This window comes from Sander vitreus, unplaced genomic scaffold, assembly GCF_031162955.1.
Source record: "Sander vitreus isolate 19-12246 unplaced genomic scaffold, sanVit1 ctg395_0, whole genome shotgun sequence".
In the NCBI taxonomy this organism is placed as follows: domain Eukaryota; kingdom Metazoa; phylum Chordata; class Actinopteri; order Perciformes; family Percidae; genus Sander; species Sander vitreus.
This window is the reverse complement of record NW_027595520.1, coordinates 4,933-26,376: the sequence shown is the minus strand read 5'-3', so window position 1 is coordinate 26,376 and position 21,444 is coordinate 4,933. Positions and strand designations below refer to the sequence as shown.

General features: G+C 46.9%; 1 protein-coding gene across 1 annotated transcript in view; it reads right to left on the bottom strand.

Annotated features, from left to right (window-relative positions):
• Window positions 1-20,827, bottom strand: part of arhgef2b (rho/rac guanine nucleotide exchange factor (GEF) 2b) — a gene marked incomplete at its 5' end in the record, with an annotated part of 29,152 nt that extends 8,325 nt beyond the window's left edge. Inside the window, 15 exons of the mRNA XM_078245156.1 lie at window positions 1,666-1,902; window positions 2,131-2,198; window positions 4,378-4,550; window positions 7,411-7,487; window positions 8,301-8,549; window positions 9,042-9,159; window positions 9,345-9,470; window positions 10,139-10,389; window positions 16,526-16,669; window positions 16,774-16,877; window positions 17,170-17,302; window positions 17,408-17,471; window positions 17,684-17,751; window positions 19,819-19,981; window positions 20,750-20,827. Of these exons, the coding sequence (XP_078101282.1) occupies window positions 1,666-1,902; window positions 2,131-2,198; window positions 4,378-4,550; window positions 7,411-7,487; window positions 8,301-8,549; window positions 9,042-9,159; window positions 9,345-9,470; window positions 10,139-10,389; window positions 16,526-16,669; window positions 16,774-16,877; window positions 17,170-17,302; window positions 17,408-17,471; window positions 17,684-17,751; window positions 19,819-19,981; window positions 20,750-20,827 (2,053 nt within the window). The remainder of the gene's footprint in view (window positions 1-1,665; window positions 1,903-2,130; window positions 2,199-4,377; window positions 4,551-7,410; window positions 7,488-8,300; window positions 8,550-9,041; window positions 9,160-9,344; window positions 9,471-10,138; window positions 10,390-16,525; window positions 16,670-16,773; window positions 16,878-17,169; window positions 17,303-17,407; window positions 17,472-17,683; window positions 17,752-19,818; window positions 19,982-20,749) is intronic.
• Between the last annotated feature and the right edge of the window lie 617 nt (window positions 20,828-21,444).

Sequence of the window (21,444 nt, the reverse complement as noted above, 5' to 3'; positions counted from 1 at the left end):
GCTGTCTAATCGCGATTAACCGCATGTTTTATCACATGATTATAATTCTGTTATTTAGCATTTCAGAACAGTTATTAAGTCCATATTAACAGTGAAAGCCGTTCTTACCAGAGGATCTTAACTGGGAATCAAATGAATGCAAAGAAAGTGACTTTATGAACTTGACTTTAACATTTTTATTTATTATTTACTGTAAACAAAAGAAAAATGTGTGAATCTAGTCACACATTTCAATCTAGAGACAATATAGTGCGCAGTAACTCCTAAATAATTTGGATTCCTCACTGATGTCCAGTGATCACCTTGCATCACTTTGCAGCAGTTCCAGTGTGGCTGCTTTCTCAGGCTGCGTGTGGTGAGACTACTGTCCCCTCGACGGCCACGTATAAGACGGGTCAGGTGAGACTACTGTCCCCTCGACGGCCACGTATAAGACGGGTCAGGTGAGACTACTGTCCCCTCGACGGCCACGTATAAGACGGGTCAGGTGAGACTACTGTCCCCTCGACGGCCACGTATAAGACGGGTCAGGTGAGACTACTGTCCCCCTCGACGGCCGTGTATAAGACGGGTCAGGTGAGACTACTGTCCCCCTCGTCGGCCGCGTGTAAGACGGGTCAGGTGAGACTACTGTCCCCTCGACGGCCACGTGTAAGACGGGTCAGGTGAGACTACTGTCCCCTTGACGGCCACGTATAAGACGGGTCAGGTGAGACTACTGTCCCCCTCGACGGCCACGTATAAGACGGGTCAGGTGAGACTACTGTCCCCTCGACGGCCATGTATAAGACGGGTCAGGTGAAACTACTGTCCCCTCGACGGCCACGTATAAGACGGGTCAGGTGAAACTACTGTCCCCTCGACGGCCACGTATAAGACGGGTCAGGTGAGACTACCGTCCCCTCGACGGCCATGTATAAGACGGGTCAGGTGAAACTACTGTCCCCTCGACGGCCATGTATAAGACGGGTCAGGTGAGACTACTGTCCCCTCGACGGCCATGTATAAGACGGGTCAGAACATGCCAACCGTAGTACGTCTTTAAGACCCGAGTCCTCTACGATGCTGACAGGTCTGCAGTTAGTTGCCACCTGTTTCGCAAGAGCTGTAGTCATTTCTTGGGATTTGGTTTCATCAACAGGTCGGCTAGTAGCACTCTCCAAAATACTGCTTAGCCTGAGTGGGTAGCATGCTGGCAGGTAGCATCACGTTAACTGTACTACTATGCTTAGCTCGTAGCTGGTAGCTCCAGCTGGACGTGCTTCGGTGATCTTTTAGTTCAGCTTTACTCAACGTGCATATGGTTTAGACTTGTCTACGAGCCGTCTGGGAGTTTAGGAAAATAAAAAGCTCCATTCAGAGTTATTGCTGCTGTGTTTCTCCATCATGCTGCAGCCTGCAGCAGCAGGATGTGTTAGGAGGAAGTGGCAGCTTGATGAGAAGTAACGGTGCTGCAGAGGGTCAAAATATTAGGCCCCACGCCAAGCCCAGTGAGGTGGAAATACATTAATAAATGGAGGCATGAGATTAATGCGATTAAAAAAATTAACGCGTTATGCTCGGCCCTTAATCACATCTCGATTAATGCTGACAGCCCTAATATATAAAATATAATATATAAAATATAAAACATTAAACAGAGAATATAATGTGACCCAGACTGACCCTGAGTGATGGCAGCGGTGAGCAGCGGCTCGGCCTGCGGAGCCAGAGGAGTGTTTGCTCTGAACAGATTCCTGCAGGAGGAGGAGATCTCCACTCCTCCTCCTCCTCCTCCCTCCTCCTCCTCCTCCTCTCCTCCATCTCTTCCTCCTCTCCCTGTGGCCTCCACCAGGTCTGAGAACAGCGTGACGCGCTCCTGCAGGAGCTCCAGAACCTCCCGGTCCTTCTGCTGGATGTCCGCTGCACACACACACACACACACACAGAACGTAGTATTACACACACACAACGCAGTATTACACTTGCTTCATATACTGCACACACACACACACACACACACACACACACACACACACAACGTAGTATTACACACACACAATGTAGTATTACACCTGCTTTATTTACTACACACACACACACACACACACACACACACAGAGAAAGAGGAGAAGAAGCAGGAAGTTGTACCTCTGAGTCGTCGCAGTAAAGCTTTGTCTTCAGTCTCGATGAGAGGAAACTCGTCTCTGGACGGACAGCTGCACAAAAACACAACGCGGGGTCAATCACTGATAACTGGGACTCTCACAGACTCTCCCAGACTCTCCTAGACTCTCCTAGACTCTCCCAGACTCTCACAGACTCTCCTAGACTCTCCCAGACTCTCCCAGACTCTCCCAGACTCTCCCAGACTCTCCCAGACTCTCCCAGACTCTCCCAGACTCTCACAGACTCTCCTAGACTCTCCCAGACTCTCCCAGACTCTCCTAGACTCTCCCAGACTCTCCCAGACTCTCCCAGACTCTCACAGACTCTCCTAGACTCTCCCAGACTCTCCCAGACTCTCCCAGACTCTCCCAGACTCTCCTAGACTCTCCCAGACTCTCCCAGACTCTCCTAGACTCTGCTGGATGATATATGTATATTATGAAGTATAATATGAAGTATAAATATATTATAGTAGTAACCTGAGAGCAGCTTGCTGGATGATATATGTATATTATGAAGTATAATATGCAGTATAAATATAGTATAGCAGTACCTGAGGGCAGCCTGCTGGATGATACATGTATAATATGAAGTATATTATGCAGTATAAGTATATTATAGCAGTACCTGAGAGCAGCCTGCTGGATGATACATGTATAATATGAAGTATATTATGCAGTATAAGTATATTATAGCAGTACCTGAGAGCAGCGTGCTGGATGATATATGTTTAATATGAAGTATATTATGCAGTATAAGTACATTATGTAGTACCTGAGAGCAGCGTGCTGGATGATATATGTTTAATATGAAGTATTTTATAGCAGTACCTGAGAGCAGCGTGCTGGATGATATATGTATAATATGAAGTATATTATGCAGTATAAGTATATTATAGCAGTACCTGAGAGCAGCCTGCTGGATGATATGTTTAATATGAAGTATATTATGCAGTATAAGTATATTATGCAGTACCTGAGAGCAGCCTGCTGGATGATATATGTTTAATATGAAGTATATTATGCAGTATAAGTATATTATGCAGTACCTGAGAGCAGCCTGCTGGATGATATATGTATAATATGAAGTATATTATGCAGTATAAGTATATTATGCAGTACCTGAGAGCAGCCTGCTGGATGATATATGTTTAATATGAAGTATATTATACAGTATAAGTATATTATAGCAGTACCTGAGAGCAGCCTGCTGGATGATATATGTTTAATATGAAGTATATTATGCAGTATAAGTATATTATAGCAGTACCTGAGAGCAGCCTGCTGGATGATATATGTTTAATATGAAGTATATTATGCAGTATAAGTATATTATGCAGTACCTGAGAGCAGCCTGCTGGATGATATATGTTTAATATGAAGTATATTATGCAGTATAAGTATATTATAGCAGTACCTGAGGGCAGCCTGCTGGATGATATATGTTTAATATGAAGTATATTATGCAGTATAAGTATATTATAGCAGTACCTGAGGGCAGCCTGCTGGATGATATATGTTTAATATGAAGTACATTATGCAGTATAAGTATATTATGCAGTACCTGAGAGCAGCCTGCTGGATGATATATGTTTAATATGAAGTACATTATGCAGTATAAGTATATTATAGCAGTACCTGAGGGCAGCCTGCTGGATGATATATGTTTAATATGAAGTACATTATGCAGTATAAGTATATTATAGCAGTACCTGAGGGCAGCCTGCTGGATGATATATGTTTAATATGAAGTACATTATGCAGTATAAGTATATTATAGCAGTACCTGAGAGCAGCCTGCTGGATGATATATGTTTAATATGAAGTATATTATGCAGTATAAGTATATTATAGCAGTACCTGAGGGCAGCCTGCTGGATGATATATGTTTAATATGAAGTATATTATGCAGTATAAGTATATTATAGCAGTACCTGAGGGCAGCCTGCTGGATGATATATGTTTAATATGAAGTATATTATGCAGTATAAGTATATTATAGCAGTACCTGAGGGCAGCCTGCTGGATGATATATGTTTAATATGAAGTATATTATGCAGTATAAGTATATTATAGCAGTACCTGAGGGCAGCCTGCTGGATGATATATGTTTAATATGAAGTATATTATGCAGTATAAGTATATTATAGCAGTACCTGAGGGCAGCCTGCTGGATGATATATGTTTAATATGAAGTATATTATGCAGTATAAGTATATTATAGCAGTACCTGAGGGCAGCCTGCTGGATGCGGCCCATCCAGGTGCGTCGGTCGTCTTTGGAGGAAACGTGCAGCTCGTACATCTCTGGCGGCGTGGAGGCAGAGATCAGGTACATCCCTCGCTCCTGATTGGCTATGTCTCTGACGATAAGGTTGTTCAGGGACACCACGGGAGACTTGTCCTGGTCAGACAGACAGGCAGGGGGAGAGACAGGTAGACGGTCAGACAGGCAGGGAGAGAGACAGGTACAGGGTCAGACAGGCAGGGGGAGAGACAGGCACATGGTCGGTCAGACAGACAGGCAGGGGGAGAGACAGGCACACGGTCAGACAGAACGGCAGGGGGAGAGACAGGTACACGGTCAGACAGACAGGCAGGGGGAGAGACAGGTAGACGGTCAGACAGACAGGCAGACAGACAGGCAGGGAGAGAGACAGGTACAGGGTCAGACAGGCAGGGGGAGAGACAGGCACACGGTCAGACAGACAGGCAGGGGGAGAGACAGGCACACGGTCAGACAGACAGGCAGGGGGAGAGACAGGTACATGGTCAAACAGACAGGCAGGGGGAGAGACAGGTACACGGTCAGACAGACAGGCAGGGGGAGAGACAGGTACATAGTCAGACAGACAGGCAGGGGAGAGACAGGCACAGGGTCAGACAGGCAGGCAGGGGGAGAGACAGGTACATGATCAGACAGACAGGCAGGGGGAGAGACAGGTACATGGTCAGACAGACAGGCAGGGGAGAGACAGGCACACAGTCAGACAGACAGGCAGGGGGAGAGACAAGTACATGGTCAGACAGACAGGCAGGGGGAGAGACAGGTACAGGGTCAGACAGACAGGCAGGGGGAGAGACAGGTAGACGGTCAGAGAGACAGACAGGCAGGGAGAGAGACAGGTACAGGTCAGACAGGCAGGGGGAGAGACAGGCACATGGTCGGTCAGACAGACAGGCAGGGGGAGAGACAGGCACACGGTCAGACAGACCGGCAGGGGGAGAGACAGGTACACGGTCAGACAGACAGACAGACAGGGAGAGAGACAGGTACATGGTCAAACAGACAGGCAGGGGAGAGACAGGCACACGGTCAGACAGAACGGCAGGGGGAGAGACAGGTACACGGTCAGACAGACAGGCAGGGGAGAGACAGGTAGACGGTCAGACAGACAGGCAGACAGACAGGCAGGAGAGAGACAGGTACAGGGTCAGACAGGCAGGGGGAGAGACAGGCACACGGTCAGACAGACAGGCAGGGGGAGAGACAGGCACACGGTCAGACAGACAGGCAGGGGAGAGACAGGTACATGGTCAAACAGACAGGCAGGGAGAGACAGGTCACAGTCAGACAGACAGGGCAGGGGGAGAGACAGGTACATAGTCAGACAGACAGGCAGGAGAGACAGGCACAGGGTCAGACAGGCAGGCAGGGGGAGAGACAGGTACATGATCAGACAGACAGGCAGGGGAGAGACAGGTACATGGTCAGACAGACAGGCAGGGGAGAGACAGGCACACAGTCAGACAGACAGGCAGGGGGAGAGACAAGTACATGGTCAGACAGACAGGCAGGGGGAGAGACAGGTACAGGGTCAGACAGACAGGCAGGGGGGAGAGACAGGTAGATGGTCAGAGAGACAGACAGGCAGGGAGAGAGACAGGTACAGGTCAGACAGGCAGGGGAGAGACAGGCACATGGTCGGTCAGGACAGACAGGCAGGGGGGAGACAGGCACACGGTCAGACAGACCGGCAGGGGAGAGACAGGTACACGGTCAGACAGAAAGACAGACAGGAGAAAGACAGGTACATGGTCAAACAGACAGGCAGGGGAGAGACAGGCACACGGTCAGACAGAACGGCGGGGGAGAGACAGGTACACGGTCAGACAGACAGGCAGGGGGAGACAGGTAGACAGTCAGACAGACAGGCAGACAGACAGGCAGGGAGAGAGACAGGTACAGGGTCAGACAGGCAGGGGAGAGACAGGCACACGGTCAGACAGACAGGCAGGGGGAGAGACAGGCACACGGTCAGACAGACAGGCGGGGGAGACAGGCATGGTCAAACAGACAGGCAGGGGAGAGACAGGCACACGGTCAGACAGACAGGCAGGGGGAGAGACAGGTACATAGTCAGACAGACAGGCAGGGGAGAGACAGGCACAGGGTCAGACAGGCAGGCAGGGGGAGAGACAGGTACATGATCAGACAGACAGGCAGGGGGAGAGACAGGTACATGGTCAGACAGACAGGCAGGGGAGAGACAGGCACACAGTCAGACAGACAGGCAGGGGGAGAGACAAGTACATGGTCAGACAGACAGGCAGGGGGAGAGACAGGTACAGGGTCAGACAGACAGGCAGGGGGAGAGACAGGTAGACGGTCAGAGAGACAGACAGGCAGGGAGAGAGACAGGTACAGGTCAGACAGGCAGGGGGAGAGACAGGCACATGGTCGGTCAGACAGACAGGCAGGGGGAGAGACAGGCACACGGTCAGACAGACCGGCAGGGGGAGAGACAGGTACACGGTCAGACAGACAGACAGACAGGGAGAGAGACAGGTACATGGTCAAACAGACAGGCAGGGGGAGAGACAGGCACACGGTCAGACAGACAGGCAGGGGGAGAGACAGACAGGCACTGTCTCTCTCTCTCCAGCAAACAGCGAGCATTCATCATAACACTCACACACTGTTACCATCAGCCTCTACAGAAGAGGAGGAGAGAGAAGAGGAGGAGGAGAGGATGAGAGGAGGAGAGGAGGAGAGGAGAGGAGGAGAGGGGAGGAGGAGAGGAAGAGAGGAGGAGAGAGGAGGAGAGCAGCCTGCTGAGAGAGAGGAGAGGAGGAGGAGAGAGGAGGAGAGGAGGAGAGAGGAGGAGAGGGGACAAGGAGAGGAGGAGAGAGGAGGAGAGGGGAGGAGGAGAGCAGCCTGCTGAGAGAGAGGAGATGAGGAGGAGAGAGGAGGAGGAGAGGAGGAGAGAGGAGGAGAGCAGCCTGCTGAAAGAGAGGAGAGGAGGAGGAGAGATGTGACTCACCAGTGAAGGGAAAGTGAACTTCTGATCTTTCTCCTGAAGGAAAACCAAGATGTCTGACATCAGCAGGACCTGCACATCTGGAGACAATCAGAGAGACAGACAGGTCAGAGAGACAGACAGAGAGACGGACAGGTCAGAGAGAGAGAGACAGGTCAGAGAGACGGAAAGGTCAGAGAGACAGACAGGTCAGAGAGAGAGACAGACAGACAAGTCAGATAGAGAGAGAGTGAGAGAGAGAGACAGACAGGTCAGAGAGAGAGAGACAGACAGACAGGTCAGAGAGAGAGAGAGAGACAGAGAGAGAGACAGGTCAGAGAGAGAGAGACAGACAGGTCAGACAGACAGGTCAGAGAGAGACAGACAGGTCAGAGAGAGAGACAGACAGGTCAGAGAGAGAGACAGAGAGAGAGACAGGTCAGAGAGAGAGAGACAGGTCAGAGAGAGAGAGAGACAGGTCAGACAGGTCAGAGAGAGAGAGACAGGTCAGAGAGAGAGACAGGTCAGACAGGTCAGAGAGAGAGAGAGACAGAGATAGAGACAGGTCAGAGAGAGAGAGACAGGTCAGAGAGAGAGACAGGTCAGACAGGTCAGACAGGTCAGAGAGAGAGAGATACAGAGACAGGTCAGAGAGAGAGAGACAGGTCAGAGAGAGAGAGAGAGAGAGAGACAGACAGGTCAGACAGGTCAGAGAGAGAGAGATACAGAGACAGGTCAGATAGAGAGACAGAGAGAGAAACAGGTCAGAGAGAGAGAGAGAGAGAGACAGGTCAGAGAGAGAGACAGGTCAGAGAGAGAGAGAGACAGGTCAGAGAGAGAGAGAGAGACAGGTCAGACAGGTCAGAGAGAGAGAGAGACACAGAGAGAGAGAGACAGGTCAGAGTATCTGGTACCTTTCATCCTGGATCCCTGCAGCTTGAGCAGCAGGGTCCCGTCGTGGAGGAGCCTCCTCCTCAGCAGCTCCCCCCCCCTGAACACCCCTCCTCCCTGGACCTGGGCCACGGCCCGCGGGTCCAGCCGAGCCTGGATCTCCTGCAGCCTCCTGGTCCGGTCCAGCTCCAGAACCTCCTGGTCCACCGAGCTGATCAGCCCCTTCAGGAGGAGCAGCGCTCGGCTCAACGCCTGCGCCTCCTCCTCGCTGCCTAGGGGAGGTAACCATGGAGACAGCAGGGGTGTTAGACGAGGTAACCATGGTGACATCACAGGTCAGGGGTTATTAAAGGGTAGTTTCAAAGTAAGATCTTTTTAGTTTAACATGAAACAGCTCCGAAATCCCGATCATCAAACCCACCAGACTCCATGTAAATAATCACTACTTTTAGCGTGTATAGAGCCAGCATATTTCCACCAGACTCCATGTAAATAATCACTACTTTTAGCGTGTATAGAGCCAGCATATCTCCACCAGACTCCATGTAAATAATCAGGACTTTTTAGCGTGTATAGAGCCAGCATATCTCCACCAGACTCCATGTAAATAATCAGGACTTTTATCTGACATCATGATGGAGAGCCCCCCCACCCTGTCAGACACACGCTCATCCGAGTCGCGGGCCAAAAAAGGATCTTACTCTTTAACTAAAAGGTCTATCTCTGTAGGGATCCATCCCATAATGTTGTCAAAAACAGGTTACCTTTGGTGTTGTCGAGGATTCGTTGGATGAGGACGGGGTACTTTGTGAGTCGCTGTGTCACCAGCAGGATGCACTCCTGGACGCCATGACGACGCAGCAGAGGACCCCGACAGGCACGCTGAGAATTATGGGATGGAGAGACACAGAGAGAGTCAACATCAACACAGAAATAAACCAGTTTAAACCAGATTAAAATATAGTAAGCAGAGCAGGGGGAATGAGAGGGGGTAACACCAGAGCAGGGGGAATGAGAGGAGGAAACACCAGAGCAGGGGGAATGAGAGTCCAGGATCAGTTCCTCACTCTGACAAACTGCTGCAGTCGTCGGTCTCGAGCTAAAACTTCTTTGTAGAGTTTCACAGCTTTCGGGTGTCGACTGCAGAACTCAGAGTAAAGTTTCTTCATGTCGTCTGCACACTGCCCTGAAAACTACACACACACACACACACACACACACACACACACACACACACACACACACACACACACACACACACACACACACACACACACACACACACACACACAGACACACACACACACACACACGAGCACACACACACACAGAGACACACACACACACACACAAACAGAGCACACACACACACACACACACACACACACACAGACACACACACACACACACACACAAAGAGACACACACACACACACACACACACACACACACACACACACACACACACACACACACACACACACACACACACACCATACACACACACATACCATACACACACACACACACACACACACACACACACAGTAGTTAGAGAGTTAGTTTACAGAGGCTGTAATGACTCCAGCTGTCCAGCAGGTGTGACCTCTGAGTGTATCACCTGTGTGACCTCTGAGTGTATCACCTGTGTGACCTCTGGGTGTATCACCTGTGTGACCTCTGAGTGTATCACCTGTGTGACCTCTGGGTGTATCACCTGTGTGACCTCTGAGTGTATCACCTGTGTGACCTCTGGGTGTATCACCTGTGTGACCTCTGAGTGTATCACCTGTGTGACCTCTGGGTGTATCACCTGTGTGACCTCTGAGTGTATCACCTGTGTGACCTCTGAGTGTATCACCTGTGTGAGCAGCAGGTCTCCAATGCTGCGGATGGTGAAGTTGTTGGCGCTGCCCTCCATTAGCCCCTCCCTCCGGCGGTTCAGCAGGTGCGATAGGAAGTTGGTGTGCCACTCCAACAGCTGGTCCAGACATGGGAAGATGGTGTGGACCACGGCGGCCTCCAGCATCACCTCCTCCAGCATCCCTCGCCGGTACACGCCCTCCATGATACGCAGCGTACGCACGTGGTGGAACTCCGTCTGGATCAACTCTACACACACACAGACACACACACACACACACACACACACACACATATACACATATATATACAAATATATAGGTATACTTTAACACTTTAAATGATCTGCCTTTCATTTGTCAAAAATAACGTAGAATCATCCACAAAATAGACTTATGACAATTTCTTTGTCCAAAATGTGTATGCCTTCTGAACCATTATTTATAATCTTAATTGACATAAGTTCAGCAACCAAGATAAATAATAACGGGGAGCTGTTGTCTAACGCCTCTTTCGACAGGCACCATGTTCCAAAGCTACACAGCTGTTAATGTCTCTGTATAACCTGCCAATTACATTTATACATGTTCTACCAAATCCAAAGTATTCAAGAGTTTTTAGAATAAATGGGTGCTCTACCGAATCAAAGGCTTTGTAAAAATCACGAAATAAAAGAAATCAAAACAGATGACTGTAATCCATCACATCTGAAACCAGTCTCATGTTACTGTGGATCGATCTTCCACCAAGAAACCCAGACTGAGTTTCATTTATTATCTGGGACAAACCTAGTTTGAGTCTAGTTGCAATACATCCAGAAAGCAGCGTATAGTCTGTGCTGAGTGATGTCACTGGTCTAAGATCATCTAGTATTCTTTTGTCCTTGCCAGACTTTGGAATAAGAGTTATCAAACCTTGTTTCATAGTCGGCATCAACTGTCTTTTCTCTATGCATTCTTGTAGTGCCTTGAACAGCATATTTCTAATATCATTCCAAAAAAACTTATGCTAAGCTAGCAGTGAGTCCATCAGAGCCAGGGGATTTATTTACTGACCATTTCAAATTAACAGCATCTAATTCTTCTTAAATCTGATCACACATTCCTTTAAATACATCATCAGTGGTTGGTATGAAGCTACTGGAATCAGTACAGGAGTATGCAGATGTATAGAGCTTACTGTAAAAGGTGAAACTATCACTTTAGTTTGGTTATATTCTACTCCCTCTATCAGTAAGCTTGTTCTTTTCCCGTCTTGTCTTTTCTAAGTTGCAGAAATATGACGTGTTTTTTTCTCCCTCCTCAATCCATTTAGCTCTTGACCTTACAAATGCACCTTGGCTCTTTTAAGATATAGGTTATCTAGTTGGCTTTGTAGTTTCATTAGTTTCTCCTTGTCTTCACTACTCAGTTCAGGCCTACTACAGCGCTGGCTGATGTCATAAAACAGGCTGCTTTCCTCTTCTCTCCTTTCCTTACTTCCTTGCTAAATGTTATAGAAAATTCTCTAACTTTATATTTTACATATTCCCACTTATTGCAATAGTTATTTATGGATTCGGTAGTTTGAATTTCATGAATTATTTCTTTTATTTTTGAACAGTAATCCTTATTTGTTAGCTTCCAGTACCCTTTGTTGTTGTTTTCCCTACCAGTTGGGTTTAGGGTTCTTTCTGTCATACAGTGATCAGTTAAAGGGCCTTCAGACATTGAAGCTTGAAAGGTAAACTCTATGAATGAACTAGCAGCCAGCCAGTAGTCAATCCTAGAAGTACATGTACCACTGGGTTGGTACCATGTGTATTGTTTTTCCTCTGGGTTTAAAACTCTCCATATATCAACCAGGCAGTGATATTCATACATTCTCTAATTATGGGGTTGTAATGATTGCTGTAAAATGTAGAAGGCCATCTATCTTTCCATTCGCCCGGGGTCATATTCCAATCACCTCCCATCAGAATGAAATCTGTGGGGTGGAGGGCTTGAATATCTGATACAGTATTAGTAATCTTATCAAGCATTTCTTTGTTTTGAGCAACAGTTCAATATCCGTACACATTTGTTAATATGAGAAAATGGCTTTCAACTTTAAAACGACCGCTAGCCAGTGACCTTCCCCATCTGCTCTGTATGTGATGATGTCTCCTGGGAACCTATTCAAACAGATCGCTACACCAGCAGATGTAGCCTATTGGTTCCGTGACTAAACAATATCCGATCCCCCCCACTGGTTAGTCCAGAAAGTCACGTCTGAGCGGAAGAATGCGTTTCATTGTGTTTTACGCCCTTTGCAAAATAAAAAGAAAGCTTTTCTCTTAACTAAGTCCTTAAGACCCCTCACATTTAACGTAGCAGAAGAAAAAGTGCAATTGAACATTAAGATGGATAAATAACAAACCAATCCAACACAGAACTCAGAAGTAGCTTGTAAAATATGTCCTACGCTGTAAATAACAAATAAAGTGTCCCATGTTATTATATAACACTCATGTTTTTAAGTCAAACCTTTTTCTCCTATTTAGCCAATTTGTCGACCCTCTATGTATCCATGAGGTCGACGGTAGTAAGCACGTTTTCCTTCGCGGCGAGCTTGCTCGATCTGCGGCCACAGGTTCTTCCTCGCCTCCCTGTCCTCCAGTGGTAGCATCTCAGCGAAGCGGACGCCTCTCTCCTTGCATACCGGGGAATCCTTGCTTCGGCGCCACATCTCCTCCTTAACCAGCCTCCGGGCAAACAGAATGACCACATGTCGGTTCTTGTTGTCCTCCTTTCGGCCAACCCGGTGGACAATGGCTACGGCGTCTTCTAGCTGGCGTGTTTCCATGTCGGGAGCAATCTTAGCGAAGAGGTGTATGATGTCAGTTCTGATGTTTTCATCATTCTTCTCCTTCAGGCCTTTGAGTTTCAGACACCATCTCATCTTGTATCTTTCTTGCTCCCTGACCCTTTCCTTCAGCTCTTTGTTCTCCTTTTTCAGGAGTTCGCTTTGCGACTCCAGACCATTTATTTTCTTCTTACATTCTTTGACTTCTTCCGCATGAAATTGAACCGCTTTAGTTAAGCTCGCAATCATACAGCTACTCTGTTTAGCTTGCTCCTTGAGTTGTGCTAATTCCTTGTCAAAGTTTTTTTCCATGCTTTGAATAGCTTCCGGTATGGCCAGGTTGGAGACCTCCGCCTCTTTATTATCACTTTAGCTCTTCTTACCGACTGGAATCTTGCTCGGTGTTGTGGGGACGGACCCAGAATCTTTTCTTTTGTTAGCCGTACTAACTTCCATTGCGTAGTCGTGGTCGGCGGTTATGTCGTGGTCGGAGGTTATGTCGTGGTCGGAGGTTATGTCGTGGTCGGTGGTTATGTCGTGGTCGGAGGTTATGTCGTGGTCGGAGGTTATGTCGTGGTTGGAGGTTATGTCGTGGTCGGTGGTTATGTCGTGGTCGGAGGTTATGTCGTGGTCGGCGGTTATGTCGTGGTCGGGGGTTATGTCGTGGTCGGGGGTTATGTCGTGGTCGGAGGTTATGTCGTGGTCGGAGGTTATGTCGGTCGGCGGTTATGTCGTGGTCGGAGGTTATGTCGTGGTCGGAGGTTATGTCGTGGTCGGAGGTTATGTCGTGGTCGGAGGTTATGTCGTGGTCGGAGGTTATGTCGTGGTCGGAGGTTATGTCGTGGTCGGAGGTTATGTCGTGGTCGGAGGTTATGTCGTGGTCGGCGGTTATGTCGTGGTCGGCGGTTATGTCGTGGTCGGCGGTTATGTCGTGGTCGGCGGTTATGTCGTGGTCAACAGCGTTTTCTGCATCTTTTGACATTCGCTCAGTTGAACTCTGCGTTTCTTGGGTTTTCACACTACTTGCATCGTCAATTATCAGTTTGGCAGGTTTCAAAACTTTTTTCTCTTCCATTTCAAAGGTTTGAGTGTTAATTATCAAGTGCAAATTCCAAGTTTTGGGACAAGTTCTCTGCAGCCTTAGCTGTGCGTTGCTGCTCAACACGCCATCTTGCTGGAAGTTCCCTAAACGGTGTAAAGTGTGACTGTGTTTTACTGGAGAGGATTCAACACCGGGATGTAACAATCTGCAGCTGCCGTCGGAGAAACAACACAGACGGGGCGTTCAATGAAACTGGTAAACTACAGCGTCGTGGTGCATTTGAAGTTATTGTAAATGTCCTTTTCCATCTGATGGTTCAACAGCAATTTACTGCTTTATTTAATAAGTTATTGTTATTGTTATACATTATTATTAATCATTTCATTTTGACCATATGGCCTTAGCAATAAGGCCATATGGGCCTTTTTTTCACTTTCTTAAAAAGTCTCGGTTCAGGCACAGTTAATTATGTATGAGATTAATTTAGATTAATTAATCACAGAGAATGTAATTAATTAGATTAAAGTTTTTAATCGATTGACAGCCCTAATATATATATCTATATATATCTCTGGATGTGTATGTATACATATGTATATATATATATATATATATATATATATATATATATATGTATATATATATATATATATATATATATATATATATATATATATATATACATCACATACACACACACACACAGGTGCTGGTCATATAATTAGAATATCATGAAAAAGTTGATTTATTTCAGTAATTCCATTCAAAAAGTGAAACTTGTATAATGTATACATTCATTACACACAGACTGATATATTTCAAGTGTTTATTTCTTTTACTTTTGATGATTAGAACTGACAACTAATGAAAACCCCAAATTCAGTATCTCAGAAAATTAGAATATTGTGACAAGGTTCAATATTGAAGACACCTGGTGCCACACTCTAATCAGCTGATTAACTCAAAACACCTGCAAAGGCCTTTAAATGGTCCCTCAGTCTAGTTCTGTAGGCTACACAATCATGGGGAAGACTGCTGACTGGACAGCTGTCCAAAAGACGACCATTGACACCTTGCACAAGGAGGGCAAGACACGAAAGGTCATTGCTAAAGAGGCTGGCTGTTCACAGAGCTCTGTGTCCAAGCACATTAATAGAGAGGTGAAGGGAAGGAAAAGATGTGGTAGAAAAAAGTGTACAAGCAATAGGGATAACCGCATCCTGGAGAGGATGGTGAAACAAAACCCATTCAAAAATGTGGGGGGGATTCACAAAGAGTGGACTGCAGCTGGAGTCAGTGCTTCAAGAACCACCACACACAGACGTATGCAAGACATACTGCTGTCGCATTCCTTGTGTCAAGCCACTCCTGAACAAGACACAGCGTCAGAAGCGTCTCGCCTGGGCTAAAGACAAAGGACTGGACTGCTGCTGAGTGGTCCAAAGTTATGTTCTCTGATGAAAGTACATTTTACATTTCCTTTGGAAATCAAGGTCCCAGAGTCTGGAGGAAGAGAGGAGAGGCACAGAATCCACGTTGCTTGAAGTCCAGTGTAAAGTTTCCACAGTCAGTGATGGTTTGGGGTGCCATGTCATCTGCTGGTGTTGGTCCACTGTGTTTTCTGAGGTCCGCAGCCATCTACCAGGAAGTTTTAGAGCACTTCATGCTTCCTGCTGCTGACCAACTTTATGGAGATGCAGATTTCATTTTCCAACAGGACTTGGCACCTGCACACAGTGCCAAAGCTACCAGTACCTGGTTTAAGGACCATGGTATCCCTGTTCTTAATTGGCCAGCAAACTCGCCTGACCTTAACCCCATAGATCATCTATGGGGTATTGTGAAGAGGATGATGCGATATGCCAGACCCAACAATGCAGAAGAGCTGAAGGCCACTATCAGAGCAACCTGGGCTCTCCTAACACCTGAGCAGGGCCACAGACTGATCCACTCCACGCCACGCCGCATTGCTGCAGTCATTCAGGCAAAAGGAGCCCCAACTAAGTATTGAGTGCTGTACATGCTCATACTTTTCATGTTCATACTTTTCAGTTGGCCCACTTTTCTAAAAATCCTTTTTTGTATTGGTTTTAAGTAATATTCTAATTTTCTGAGATACTGAATGGGGGTTTTCATTAGTTGTCAGTTATAATCATCACAATTAAAAGAAATTAACATTTGAAATCTATCACTCTGTGTGTGATGAAGGAATATAATATACAAATTTCACTTTTTGAATGGAATTACTGACATAAATCAACTTTTTCATGATATTCTAATTATATGACCAGCACGTGTGTGTGTGTGTGTGTGTGTGTGTGTATATATATATATATCTGGATGTGTCTGTGTACAGTAGATGAAGTGTATATATATGTATATCTGGATGTGTGTCTGTGTACCGTAGATGAAGTGTATATATATGTATATCTGGATGTGTGTCTGTGTACCGTAGATGAAGTGTGTGTGTGTGTATATATATATATATATATATATATATATGATGATATGTCTGTGTACCGTAGATGACGTCCTGTTTCTTAATGAGGTCTTTGTGAAGCGTCTGCAGGAAGCTCGGCTCCACCACCAGACTCCAGCTGTCAGCCTGAACACAGCTCCCCTCCACCTGCAGATCCTCCAGCAGGGGAGTCCACCACCACTCACCTGAGAGACACAGGTACACACACACACACACACACACAGACACACGTCATCATCACCTCACTTTATTATATGATGAAGATTGACTGACTGACTGACTGACTGACCGTCGTCTGTCAGAGACTCCATGGACAAGGTTCTGCTCCTGAAGTTCAGAGACTCGGTGGACTGAGACAGAATCCTCCGCAGACCCACAGAGTCCTCGCTCATCCTGAGAGACAGACAGGTTAGAGACAGACAGGTTAGAGACAGACAGACCAGACAGGTAGATAGACAAACAGACAGGTAGAGAGAGACAGACAGGTAGAGAGAAACGGAGAGGCAGAGAGACAGACAGGTAGAGACAGACAGGTGGACAGTTTAACTTTCTGTAGGCAGTATGGAAACGTTAACTGAACTCTGATTTCTCTGGTAGCTGATTGGTTGGTTCCAGGGTTAAAACTTGTTATAAAAACAGAGCCTTTCAGACATTCAACAGCCAATCAGGTGCTGTTCCATCTCACCCTGCGATGTTATTGGTGGAGACGCTCTTGGCGAGCGAGAGGCCGGAGCGAACGCGTCTGGAGCCGAGCAGAGACTGGCGCAGGCTGTCAGACGGGTAGATGGCCGAGCTGGGGCGCTCCTTCATCATCGGAGCTGCACACAGAGACATCAAAATACATTTCCCACAATGCAGCAGGAGTGGTGTCAATGTGACAGAAACAGATAGACCGGTAGAGAGAGAGAGACAGGTTGACTCACTTTTAGTTCTCATGGCGACGTTCTGCAGAGCTGAACTGTTCCTGACAATAGCCAACTTCTGTTGCTGTTAGAGAGAGACAGACAGGCAGTTAGAGAGACAGACAGGCACACAGTTAGAGAGACAGACAGGTTAGAGAGACAGACAGACAGACAGACAGGTTAGAGAGACAGACAGACAGGTAGAGAGACAGACAGACACACAGTTAGAGAGACAGACAGGTTAGAGAGACAGACAGACACACAGACAGGTTAGAGAGATAGACAGACAGGTCTTACCCTTTGTTTCATCTTGGCACAGCTGGCCAGACTGTCTCTGCAGCGGTTATGGATGGTGACATTACAGGCTGAAAAAGACAGACAGGTAGACAGTCAGAGAGACAGGCAGTCAGAGAGACAGACAGACGGTCAGAGAGAGAGACAGACAGACCGAGAGACAGACTGACAGGTGCAAAAGTGTCAGTCATATTGTATCTTTGTATTGATCAGGTTATCTGTATCTACACACTTAATGGGATCAATATGTAAATAAATCCCCCCCCCTCCCCTAAAACGACAGACAGACAGACAGCTGTCTGTCTGCTGTCCGTCTGTCTGTCTGCTATCTGTGGTCTCTGCAACAGCCCAAAGAACCCAAAATAATTTCCCCAAGGACCTTTAAAACCTCAAGTCCACATTCCTGCAGAACTGAGGAGACACAAATAGTCTGCAAACACACACACAGACACACACAGACACACACACACACACACACACACGCCGTCATAACCCTGTAACACAGTTGGGATGTTTTAAGACCAGACATATCCAGCCCTTGGTAGACGGCCTCCCTAATCCCAGCTGCGTCGTGAGATGCAGAGCGTCCATATAACCCAAAACAACCCCTCCGTGATGTCCACCTCCTCGGCATATCGTATGCACACTGGCAGCTGCTCGGTTTGGGAGGACCTGGCCTCATCCACAGTTATAGAGACAAACCCAGTTTCCTGCACCTTTTCAGCAATGTGGTTGTAAAGCATGTGTGCACAGATGTCCTTTATTTCATTTTGAAAATCTGGGCTTGTGGCATTAAAATAACTGGATTGCATGTTTTCAAAATCAGCATCATGTTTCGATAAAAAACTGCAAACCTCGAGGAAATTGACACGCGATTCTGACTCTTCTCCCTCCTTGTGTCCATGACAGCAAGAGCATCTCGCTGCAGCCTGCTTGATGCTCCTCCACGACAGGGCCATCCAAGTTCAGACAGCAGCCTCACAACATCCACTGCTCTGCACAGATCCCCTCTGGTCTTTTCTACTGTAGCGTCATGGCCCTCAGACAGTCTAGCTGTTTCTACTGTAGCGTCATGGCCCTCAGACAGTCTAGCTGTTTCTACTGTAGCGTCATGGCCCTCAGACAGTCTAGCTGTTTCTACTGTAGCGTCATGGCCCTCAGACAGTCTAGCTGTTTCTACTGTAGCTCCATGGCTCTCAGACAGTCTAGCTGTTTCTACTGTAGCTCCATGGCCCTCAGACAGTCTAGCTGTTTCTACTGTCGCTCCATGGCCCTCAGACAGTCTAGCTGTTTCTACTGTCGCTCCATGGCCCTCAGACAGTCTAGCTGTTTCTACTGTAGCTCCATGGCCCTCAGACAGTCTAGCTGTTTCTACTGTCGCTCCATGGCCCTCAGACAGTCTAGCTGTTTCTACTGTCGCTCCATGGCCCTCAGACAGTCTAGCTGTTTCTACTGTAGCGTCATGGCTCTCAGACAGTCTAGCTGTTTCTACTGTAGCGTCATGGCCCTCAGACAGTCTAGCTGTTTCTACTGTAGCTCCATGGCCCTCAGACAGTCTAGCTGTTTCTACTGTAGCGTCATGGCTCTCAGACAGTCTAGCTGTAATAGATCCATCTGAGGAAGAGCTAGCTGGGATGTTATTCCACTTAATCATACAGCTCAGATGCAATTACCTATTTCAGCCACCAGGGGGCAATGCTCCCCCTCCCCCACTAAACCTTAGAAAAACACACACACACACACACACACACACACACACACACACACACACACTCACTAACCACACATGTTACCCCTCGACCTAGTTCTCAGGGTTCGTCCCCAGCAGCCAATCACAACGTTTGTTTTTAATCTGAAGAAGTGCATCATCTGCTCATTGTGAAGCAGGATTAACACACCATCTGTTACACACATACACACACACACACACACACTTACAGAGTTTATATTTTGTGTAGAACATACTCCTACCATTGTCTCTGGATATCTGGGTATCTGAAGTGTACCAGATACCCAGAGACAATGGTAGGAGTATGTTCTACACAAAATATAAACTCTGTGTGTGTGTGTGTGTCTCTCTGTGTGTGTGTGTGTGTGTGTCTCTGTGTGTGTGTGTGTTAATAAAGTTATTTGAATACCTGGGCAGCTGAGCGCCTCCTTGGCCGTGATGCTGCGGTTGCAGGAGGAACACAGTGTGGTCGACGACACCGTCAGAGACGTGAACAGGTGGCCATTACTATGGCGAGCCTCTCGCTCCCTCGCCTCCTTCTCCCGCTCCTTCAGACGCACCTTCTCCTTATTCTGACAGACAGACAGGCAGACAGACAGGTCAGAGACTACGACTACCGTACCATAACCCTACAGGACTAATGTTCAGCAGCAGCTAGTAACAAGCTGTAATGTTACCCTACAGGACTAATGTTCAGCAGCAGTTAGTAACAAGCTGTAATGTTACCCTACAGGACTAATGTTCAGCAGCAGTTAGTAACAAGCTGTAATGTTACCCTACAGGACTAATGTTCAGCAGCAGTTAGTAACAAGCTGTAATGTTACCCTACAGGACTAATGTTCAGCAGCAGTTAGTAACAAGCTGTAATGTTACCCTACAGGACTAATGTTCAGCAGCAGTTAGTCACTAAAAGTTCTGTTGTTGCTGCTGACAGACTCAGATTATTATTCTAAGAGTCTGACAACATTATGGGATGGATCCCTACAGAGATAGACCTTTTAGTTAAAGAGTAAGATCCTTTTAGTTTAACATGAAACAGCCCCGAAATCACCATCACCAAACTACACCAGACTCCATGTAAATAATCAGGACTTTTATCATCGTAAAACACACTTCATTCAAAGTGGACAGAAACTAAATAAAACTACCAAAAGCCGTCTTGGTTCATCTTTCCACTGTTCCAACAATCACCACTCTGGTTTGGTTGAAATAAACCCTTAATTCACCCATTTACATGTGGAAATATGCTGGCTCTATACACGCTAAAAGTCCTGATTATTTACATGGAGTCTGGTGGAAATATGCTGGCTCTATACACGCTAAAAGACCTGATTATTTACATGGAGTCTGGTGGGTGTGGTGATGGTGATTTCGGGGCTGTCTCTCTCTCTCTCTGTGTGAACTTCTCTTTTCTGTTTTTAACTTCTGCTCAGAGCGGGGAGCGGCAGGAAGAGGAAGTGTGTGAGAGATCACATCATCGAAACAGAAAACAAAGTGAAGTTCTCATTCTCAGCCGAAATATCAAGAGTTAAACTGTGACTGCTGACTGTCTGATTGGCCGTCTGGTGTTTGTATTTATAGAATATTGATCATTAAACTGTCACATGAAGTTAAAAAGGTTTAAAACAGGTTGGAAGAAGTGGTGACAGTCAGCGATCAGCTGATCAATAAATAAAGAGCCCAGTGATGAGAGGAATAAAGAAAGCTCTGTCTCCAGACCGGGAGGGGGGGGTCATGAGACAGGGAGAGACGGGATAGTCAGGGGGGGGAGACGGGAAAGAAAAGAGGCAGTAAGATGAAACCAGATGAGTCTGAGAGAGAATAAACAGGTCTCTGGTCTCTGGTCTCATGGTCTCTAGTCTCTTGTAATCCGTCCCTCCAGGATTTCTCGATGTCGCCAATTCACGCAAATTCAACCAATCACCGCGAATTTGGTGCGACTCGCAATTTTGACCAATCACCTGAAGTTTCCCACAACTTCAACCAATCACAGCAGTCCACATGCACTCTGAGAGCCACTGACCAATCAGGAGTG